This window comes from Lynx canadensis, chromosome B3 (assembly GCF_007474595.2).
Source record: "Lynx canadensis isolate LIC74 chromosome B3, mLynCan4.pri.v2, whole genome shotgun sequence".
Taxonomy (NCBI): Eukaryota; Metazoa; Chordata; class Mammalia; order Carnivora; family Felidae; genus Lynx; species Lynx canadensis.
In genome coordinates this window covers 58,645,410-58,655,421 of record NC_044308.2, presented here as the reverse complement: position 1 = coordinate 58,655,421, position 10,012 = coordinate 58,645,410, and the positions used below count along the sequence as shown (strand labels likewise).

Below are 10,012 nucleotides of genomic sequence, written 5' to 3'. Positions count from 1 at the left end.
TTGCCCTGATCTCTAAGCCAGGCAATGAATTGTTCCCATGAACCCTTTCTCAGAAAGTGATTTTCTAGTGGAAATTATGGGGCCTTTGGAATCAGATGGTCCAGTGTCTGAATTTCAGCTCAGTATGAATGTGGGCAAGTATCTTACCTCTCTCTCTCCTTATCTGCAAATGAAAGTAACACCTCCGTTCTAGATTGTTGTGTAGTTTGGGTCAACAGCTTCACAAACTTTAATTTGTATATGGATCACCTGGGGTGTTGTTAAAACGCAGACTCTGGTTTAGTAGGTCTGGGTTGGGCCCAAGAATCTGCATTTCTTTCTTTTTTTTTAATGTTTATTTATTTTTGAGACACAGAGAGCCAGAGCGTGAATGGGGGAGGGGCAGAGGGAGAGGGAGGCACTGAATCCAAAGCAGGCTCCAGGCTCTGAGCTGTCAGCACAGAGCTCAACAAGGGGCTCGAACTCACAGACCATGAGATCATGACCTGAGCTTAACCGACTGAGCCACCCAGGTGCCCCCCAAAGTCTGCATTTCTAAGAATTCCTAGGTGTTGCTGATGCCAGTGATGTACAGACCACCCTTTCAATTACAACGGAGGGATTAATGACATAACATTTGAAAAGGCCCAGGCACAAAAGTCCTATGCTTATTCCTCTCCGCTTGAGTGGGCCTGGCTTTTCTAGCTGTTTGGATGGCCCATCTCAGAAAACTGCTGACTGAGATCCACTCACGTGCAACCCAACCTATTTGCATTTTAAGCTATTCCTATTTTCTCCCCACTTCAGTTATCATTCTTTTTCTTTCTGTTCAAGCACTCCATTCTTCTTTTGTCTAACAAAAATACAGGTGCTTTTTTTTTCTAACAGCTTTATTGAGGTATAATTGACATACAATAAATTACATTTAAAGTATACAATTTAATAAATTGTAATATATGTATATATCTATGAAATCATTGTCAAATTCAAAATAAACTAATATCCATCAACCCCAAAGTTTCCTTATGTTCCTGACTCTCCCCTCTCAAACCAACCCCCCCACCCCAAACCACTCATCTACTTTCTGTTGCATAGATTAGTTTGCCCTTTCTAGAGTTTTATATAAACAGAATTGTACAGTATATACTCTTTCTTGTCTGGCTTCTTTCACTCAGCATAATTATTTCATCTATGTTGTTGTGTGCACCGGTCCTTCATTCCTTGCTTATTGCTGATGGTATTCCACTCTATGGATATATTCCACAATTTGTTTATCCAGTCACCTGTTGACATTCGAATTGCTTTTAGCTTTTGGCTATTACAAATAAAGCTGCTATGAATATTTGTGTACAGGTCTTTGTATAGACAAATGCTTTTGTTTTCTCTTGGGTAGATACTTAGAGTGCCTGGACAGTACATGTTTAACTTTTTTAAAAAATTGTCAAATTGTTTTTCTTTTTTTAAAAAATATTTTAATGTTTATTTATTTTTGAGAGAACAGGACAGAGCACGAATGGGGGAAATGCAGAGATAGAAGGAGACACAGAATCTGAAGCAGGCTCCAGGCTCTGAGCTGTCAGCACAGAGCCCGATGCGGGGCTTGAACTCACGAACCATGAGATCATGACCCAAGCCGAAGTCTGACTCTAAACTGACTGAGCCCACCCAGGCACTCAAATTGTTTTCCAAAATAATTATATCATTTTAACATTCCCACCATGAGGACATGAGAGTTCCAGTTCTTGCACATTCTTGAAAATATTTACTGTTTTGAATTTTTTTAATGTTGTTTATTTTTGAGAGAAAGTGTGAGTGGGGGAGGGGCAGAGAGAAAGAGAGGGGGTGACAGAGGATCCGAAGCAGGCTGTGTGCTGACAGCATACAGTCTAATGAGAGGCTTGAACTCACAAACCATGAGATCGTGACCAGAACCAAGGTTGGACACTTAATGAAGTGAGCTACCCAGGTGCCCCAAAATATTTACTATTTTGAATTAATATTCATTGTAAAAAATTTTTAGGAGAATCCTATAGGCAAAAAAAAAAAAAAAAGTACATCTGCTATACCCACGACTGGGAAATAACACTATTAAATTGCCATGTTTGTGATTTCTACAAGCTTACCCTCCTAGACAAATGGTCTCAATAAAACAAACTTTATATCTCATTTTCATTCTCACTACTCAAAGCATGTCATAAATGGAAATTCAAGGAAAATACAGGAGTTCCCCAAACAGAAAACTGGAAGATATACTTTTCTGTCTTTACTGCATTTTATTTTTTTTAATTGTTATCTTTTTGTCTTTGCTGCATTTTAAAATTGCTTTTTAAATTGGTTTTCTAAGTGAATACGTCAGAATCTATCTATAATGAATTTTAAGTATAGTATTTCTCTATGATGTAGTAAACAGGGAATTTAGAGGTAAAAAATAGCCATGAGTCTTCCTATACTCTCAGGGCACTAGAAAACACTTCAACACTAACATTTCAGGCCTTAAGAGCCTTAATGAGTTAAACACACACACACACACACACACACACACACACACACACAAATGGGAGAAGCAAGAATTGGTTTACTTGTAACTTTATGCATGACAATTATTCTTATACCACAAGAGAGTTATAGATTGAGCTGGTAGGAAAACTAGGTATGTAACAACAATAATCATAGTACATTTGTTAAGCATTATAAAACACTCCGCTAGGAACTGTGTGAGGCTCTCTGTGCATCATCTCATTTCATTAGATCTGTGGAGAGTATTCTTTTTCTAGTTCAGACGTGGCTTCCACATTAGGGGTTATTACGGGGTCTAAAAATACATAAAAGAAATCTATAACATAACATATTTGTTGGCTTTTTGGGGAATCACAACCCAACTCCCTTTAACTGAAAACCATGGTGATTTCCAAGATCTCCGTCTCTCCCGCCCCCATGGTTGAGAAAAGACTGCTGGACTGAGTTGTCATGTGATGTCAGCATCTTTTTTATGGTATGTCTGGAGTGTAAGTTTTTTTAGTGGGTCTGTCCGACATTGTTAAGCTCTTACAGTCAGTAGGTTTGACTTCTTTGGCTGGACCTATGGCCCATGCAATCCAAATTCTCACTAAAATTTCAGAGCCCTTATTTTCCAAGAGTCTAACGCATGAATGGCAATAGCATCAGGCAAGTTTGAATCCTAGTCTCAGCTTTTGTTATCCCTTATTCATAAAAATTAATGGGGTGATTCCTATTTCCTACTGTTTATTCACATATTTACCGGTTTGTTCATTCATTCATTCATTCATTCATTCATTCATTCCACTTACGGAATACCTGCTATGTATCAGGCGCCATTCCAGTGTGGTAATTCCAAGGGAATGATGTACCTAAAGGGGTCTGTAAACTCTAAAGCTCTAGGCAGTTACTGCTTTGGCAGTGGTTGTTTTCTCACAAATCAACAAAACTAAGAAAATTACCTAAACAACAGCAGGAAGATACAGGGAAAATTTTCTTGGCACAGGGCTTTACAAAAGCAAACTCTGACCTGAAGGAATTCAGGAAGCAATATGGTCCTTGTCCATTCTGGACAGTTCTCTGAGCTGTCCTCAGGAGACCGCGAGGCTTGGGGACTGTTTTTCTTACTCAGAGAACCCGTAACCCTACATTATATTTCCGGGGCCATAGTTATTAATCGAAGTTCTTATTCTGCCCTGCACCATTCATTCTTTGTCCATGCTCTTAATCTTTCTGGGCTTCAGTTATCTTGAATGAAAACCACATGTCCTCAGGTCCTGCTAGGGACATGGTAAGCAAGTCACTCTGAGGCTGGCTGGTTCTCAGAGAGGGGCTGGACCAGAGTACTTCCAGCCCGAAGTTCTAGGATAGGAGGCCCTCCGCACAAGCTCTGGCGTGCACCCCAAATCGAAGGGCGCGGGTTTATAGACAGCAAAACTACTCGGCCCAGCCCAAGCCTTTCTAAGCATCAAGGGACTTTATAGGAAAATGAAACTGAAAACGGGGAAGTCCCCCTCTCTAACCTGGCCCGGCACCGCGCGCTAGGAGACAAGTGACGGCCCCTGCAGTAAGCGCTCTGATTGGCTGTGCGCGCGTGGCATATAAGTAGAGGCGCAGGGCGGGCTGGCCAGTCCTACTTCTGGCGCTGCTCTGCTAGCAATGGCGCGTTTTGTGGTCTTGGTCCTGCTCGGACTGCTCTATCTGTCCCACCTGGATGCCGTCCAGCGTGAGTGTCCCCTCTTGTTTTAGCCCTTCCTCTTCTGTACCCCGATCTGTTTGGCTCTCTCAGCTTTAACTCTGTAAGTCACCCACTCCTTCTCCTCCCTGGGGACTAGCCGCGGGCTTGGTCTCCGGGCCGGGTAGCGGTGGGGTGGCCGGGCAGTGGGGAGGGGTGTGAGCCCAGGACACAAGTCTCCTTTTTCTTCTTCGGGAGAGAGGGACGGGGGACGCCTTCGGCGTGCCCGTGCCAGGTGGGTCAGGACAAAGTTTCGGGGTGATGACAGACTTCGGAACGACCGAGGTGGGGGAGGGTTTCTCTTCCGCGTAACCTCTAGCTTCCCGAGGGCAGCTGCCTGGGAGGGCTGGAAGGCGGGTCCTAAGGACGCGGGATCCCAGGCTGTGAATGGGTGGAGACATCCGACTGGGTTTGCGGGAGGCACCGCGCAGGTACTTCGGTCCCTGCAACTCTACTCCACTCGGATCGCGGATTTCTCCGGCACGCCCGGCGGGTTCACCCGCCCAACAAACAGGGGAGGGATCCGCACGTGGCATTTGTAGACTGCTTTGAGGTGTTACAAAGCGCTTTCACATCATTTAATTCACTTGTTGCCATTACATGTCGCTTTGAATAATCATAAGAGCTACTAGTTAATGGTAAGGAGCGTGCCGGGGACCTTCGGGTGTGAGATTCTTGCTAGCAAGCTGGAGAGCATTCGGGCCTTGTTGCCTTTTCTTCACAGAGGGCTTCCTCTTCGGCTCTTTGCCTGGTTCTTTCCAATAAAAACTAAGCCTCTACTTTCTGTTTTGAAAAAGCGAAGGTTTACAAGTCAGGGAGATTGTAAAACCAGTGATAAGGATAATCAACCTGGTTGGCCAGGTTGTCTGTCATGGACACTCTAGATCCTGAGCACGGTCTAAATACCTTTCAATATACCAGACCCTCTCACATTTTCCCCTCACAAAAGCCTCTGTGAAGCTGGATCTCTTGATCATGAGATAAAGGTATTTATAATCTGTTTACAAAGTAAAGCACAATTACTATTATTGATATTTGCTGGCAACTATAGAAATCTTAAAAAAAATAAGCTGACATTAAAAGAAAAATCTTACTTTGAAAATTTCTAGGATAATACATGCCATGAATAGATCACTTCTAGAAGATACATAAGAAATGGGTAACGATGATTGCTGTTGTGGGGGAGGTCTATTTTTTGCTCTGTCCCTGTGTGGGTTTTGTTTCACTGTGCACATAAGTTGATTTTTCAATTAAGCTTCAGAAGAGCTGTCCAAAAGTCACAGAGCAGTAAGTGGTTGAGCCCAGAAACAAACCAAGGCTTATCTGATACTCATCTTCCTCTCAGAAGAGATTATTGTGATGTTCTTGCAGAACCCTGCCTGGCTCCCTCATAGAGAGAATTCTAGGCCTGATGAACTTGTGCTCTGATTCTTGTGGTATTTATTATGTTCTAATTATTAGAAGCTCCAATATAAAAAGCTTTCTGATTTGTCCTCACTTTAACTTAATGAAAAAAAATCAAAGCTTCATTGGGATCCCCAGTGTAGCTCCTATTGGGGCTGGTGATCTTTCCTTTGATGATGGGGTGTTTGTAGACAGATATATTTGGTCAGAATATCCTGGCACTCCTCCCTATCACATCCTGGACATGGAGGAGTTGCCTTTTAGTGATCTTGTACCCTGCATGTGTGTGTATTTAAAAGTGAATTATACACATGAATTAGTGTCAGTCTGTGTGCTTAGTAGCAGTAATACTTCATTGGATGAAAAATATGGAAGTAGAGTTTTTGATAGTTTCTTTCCATATCCCCAGGGTAGATCTAGTTATGCATCTCATTTTGGAAAAACATTCTATAGCAGCAATGTATTTCCAACATGGCTAGTTGTAGCAATCACTTGAGGGTTCTAATTAAAAATGCAAATCCCACTCTTATACACATTACTCCACTTAGTCAAAATGGAGAATATGTTCTTTCCCTTTTGCCACGGTCTTCACCCTTCCATAATGTTCTTACCAAGCCCATATCACTCATTTATGGTATCTTCTGACTTCTGTAGGCATTTAAGTTTTGTTTGAGGTAATACTAATAACAACATGTGCTACTTACAGAGCAATTGGTATGTGCCAGGCACTATTCTAGACACTTAATACATATTGAGAAGTCAGATGGGTGTGGGTCTAGGCAGGAGCATGAACCAAAAAAGAAAGTAGTAAACATTAAAAAAAAAAAAAAAAAGATAGGCTGAAACAAAGTACAGTAACATGAGGTTTTTTTTTAATTTTTTTTAAATTTTTTTAACGTTTATTTATTTTTGAGACAGAGAGAGACAGAGCATGAATGGGGGAGGGTCAGAGAGAGAGGGAGACACAGAATCCAAAACAGGCTCTAGGCTCTGAGCGGTCAGCACAGAGCCCGACGCGGGGCTCGAACTCACGGACTGTGAGATCATGACCTGAGCCAAAGTCGGATGCCCAACCGACCGAGCCACCCAGGCGCCCCAACATGAGTTTTTTGATGTGGCTATTATGGAGAGTGTATGAAATGAGAAATGAAGTTTGAAAAGGAGGGTGGGGCCAAATCATGAGGACTCTTGAGACATGTGTTGAGGAATTATATGGGTGCTGAGAAGCCATCAAAAGTTCTTGAGAGTCTCCACATAAAGGTCTTAAAGATTTGGCACAAACTCTGGTGACAGAAGACAATACTATTAGAAATCTGTAGAAAAAAACCAAAAAGCCACGAGTAGAGAAAGTATGTGAAAAAGATACTAAATCATGGTTTATCCCTCAAAATGGGTAGCTTTTTGGAAAAGTAGACAGAGTGGAAATGGAATTGGGAGAAATCAGTGATCAAATTTAAACATTTGTTGCCCAGGGGCGCCTGGGTGGCGCAGTCGGTTAAGCGTCCGACTTCAGCCAGGTCACGATCTCGCGGTCCGTGAGTTCGAGCCCCGCGTCGGGCTCTGGGCTGATGGCTCAGAGCCTGGAGCCTGTTTCCGATTCTGTGTCTCCCTCTCTCTCTGCCCCTCCCCCGTTCATGCTCTGTCTCTCTCTGTCCCAAAAAAAATAAATAAACGTTGAAAAAAAAATTAATAAAAAAAAATAAACATTTGTTGCCCAATCTAGCTTTAGACCAAGGTGGCCCCAAGTGAAATACCGTGCAACTTTCATTTGTCTTTCCTTGATGTCCCTCAGATTCTCCAAAGGTTCAGGTTTACTCCCGTCACCCAGCAGAGAATGGAAAGCCAAATTTTCTGAACTGCTACGTTTCGGGGTTCCACCCACCACAAATTGATATCACCTTGATGAAGAATGGAAAGAAGATGGAAGCGGAACAGACAGATCTGTCCTTCAACAGGGACTGGACTTTCTATCTTCTGGTCCACACCGAATTTACTCCCACTGTCGAAGATGAGTATAGCTGCCAGGTGAATCATACTACTCTCAGTGAGCCCAAGGTCGTTATGTGGGGTAAGTTTTTAAGTTCTTTCCTTAGCTACTGACAGTTGTATCTGAGAATAGGCACAGCTTAAAGACGCTTTGATATAAAAAAATCTGCATACTGCAATTGACAGGGAACATTGTAAAGCTCTGATTAGTGGCACCTTGAGAGACCTCTGCACAGCATGATCCCTAAAACAGTAGTTTCCCTGTAGCAAAAACAGGGAGCAGCAGTAACCAGCAGTTGCACAAATGCACACAAACTCCTAATGTTTCTTACCGGCTAGCTTCTTTGGGCTTTCCTGACAGCCTCGTGGATATGTAGAACCATCAAAAGTCTCAGGGAGGCACAGGCCTTTGTGAGACCTGCTATCCTAGTTCCTTATCCAGTACTCCCTTGATGGGTTGGGATCTGAGCCTAGTAGGCAAGGTTGGGCCCTACTGAGTATTCATGGTTAGGGACAGCAGGCTATTCTAACAGCCTCATTTGTAACAGTTTTAGACATTTGTTAGCATATGGTATTTTAAAAGTAAAACTTACTGTCTTTCTCCATTTTCTTTTTTTGTAGAGCGAGATAAGTAACCAGCATCATGGAGGTAGGTGAAAATACTTTCTTGTTTCACTGTCCTGGGGACTAAAGACAACTCTAATAGGATAACCCTCATTATAGGAAATATATTAATCAGGATAGCATTTCAGCAGGCAAGAAATAATCCTACACGGAATACATTTTCTTTTCCTGTGGAGTGGCATGAGAAAGGTATGTAGCCCTAGTCTAATGCTGCCGGCGTCCCTAGCCCTCTAAACAAAGTCAGAGGAGCTGTTGGAGTGGTGTAACAGGATAGGGACAGCCAGTTTACCTACATTTCCTGCGAAGGTTTGATCTTTCTTCTTCCACTTCTACAGTGTGCATCTCTGGGCCTTCAGAAATGAACTGTTCTCTTCCTTTGCATAGCAGTTGCTTTGTTATTCAGCCGGAAGAGAGGAGTGACATGATTCTGCAGACATCCTGTTCCTTCAGTCTCTTGTTCAGCCTTAGTGTGTGGGCACTGTGTTTGCCTTCTAGAGGCTCCAGTCCAATAGAGGAGAGAAATGGAGGGGCGCCTGGGTGGCTCGGTTGGTTAAGTGTCCGACTTTGGCTCAGGTCATGATCTCACGGTTCATGGGTTTGAGCCCTGCATCAGGCTCTGTGCTGACAGCTCAGAGGCTGGAGCCTGCTTCAGATTCTGTGTCTCCCTGTCTTTCTCTCTGCCCCTCTCTGCTCACTGTCTGTGTCTTGCTCTCTCTCTCTCAAAAAAAATTTTTTTTAAATACAAGAAATGGAAACATTGTTATGATGCAATGTAAAGATACTATAATATATGTATCTACAGAAACTTCTAGCAGTGTGAGAGAGGGAGGAATTGGACTTCTCTGCATTGTTGGTTGGAATACAGAGGTAGAAAATACAGCTTTTCAGTGAAATTCTACTTCATAGGGTACCATCATAGCGAAAACCTATTCAAATTTCCCATTATGTTCTAGCACAAGGAAATCGATTTGAGAGAGCATCAGAGAGTTTGGGTGACCTGCCCAGAGTCACACAGTTACTAAATGGGAGAGCCAGGACCCTACCTCTAATACCAGCATTCTTTCCTCTAAGGTTATAGGAAAACCAATGGGATAAATTAATGGGATATGCTCTTGGTAATGGGTTTGGATAATTGTCTGCAGCTATTTCTTTTACAAACAGTGACTTACACAGCAGAAGTTAGACAAGTGTGTTGATGTGATCTGTAATCCAAATAAAATAAAATAAATGCATTTGCTAACAAGCCTTTTTTCTTTTTTTTTCAGGTTTGAAGATGGTGCATTTAAATTGGACTATTCCCAAATCCTGCATTCTTTTTAATGCTGTTAGCCTTTTATGTTCCATTATACAAATCATAAAGTTATATTGATGATAATACAAGTATAATCTACTTGATAATTCTCTAATGGGCACTGTCTGGCATATTTGACCTGTCTGGGCATATAGATGTACGTTTCAGGGCTGGAAGCTTAGAGGTGGGGTAGGGAGGAGAGCATCCTCATGTTCACCATTAGTATCTTTGCCAGATATGAACTCTCCAGTCTCTTCACACAAAACTCAATAAGAATATAGCTATGCATGTTTAGAATTAACTTCCAATTTGCATACTCTGCTGGGAATTGGGAAATGTTTTGAAAGATAGCTGTCAAATTATTGGTAAACTGTTATAGTTCATAAGGCATTTCCTACATAAAATTCCTATTGACTTCTTGCATGTTAGAGCCATTGTTGCATATAATTTGACTTCTGTTGATTTTGTTTTACTAATTAAAACAATGGTAAAAACTT

General features: G+C 42.1%; 1 protein-coding gene across 2 annotated transcripts; it reads left to right on the top strand.

Annotated features, from left to right (window-relative positions):
• Window positions 1–2,756: 2,756 nt before the first annotated feature.
• B2M (beta-2-microglobulin) lies at window positions 2,757–10,012 on the top strand. Of its 2 annotated transcripts, XM_030318297.1 has the most exons (5): window positions 2,757–2,766; window positions 4,112–4,201; window positions 7,407–7,682; window positions 8,222–8,249; window positions 9,490–10,012. In XM_030318297.1, the coding sequence occupies exons 2-4, from the start codon at window positions 4,135–4,137 to the stop codon at window positions 8,233–8,235; spliced, it is 357 nt and encodes a 118-aa protein (XP_030174157.1). In that variant the 5' UTR covers window positions 2,757–2,766; window positions 4,112–4,134; the 3' UTR covers window positions 8,236–8,249; window positions 9,490–10,012. The 2 variants fall into 2 exon arrangements, with proteins under 2 accessions (XP_030174157.1, XP_030174158.1); XM_030318298.1 differs by lacking the exon at window positions 2,757–2,766 and having other exon boundaries at window positions 4,095–4,201.

Coding starts and splice junctions, on each gene's coding strand:
- B2M (XM_030318297.1), top strand. CDS start 4,135: ATGGCGCGTTTTGTGGTCTTGGTCCTGCTCGGACTGCTCTATCTGTCC. Junction 4,202..7,406: donor CCACCTGGATGCCGTCCAGC/GTGAGTGTCCCC, acceptor GATGTCCCTCAG/ATTCTCCAAAGGTTCAGGTT.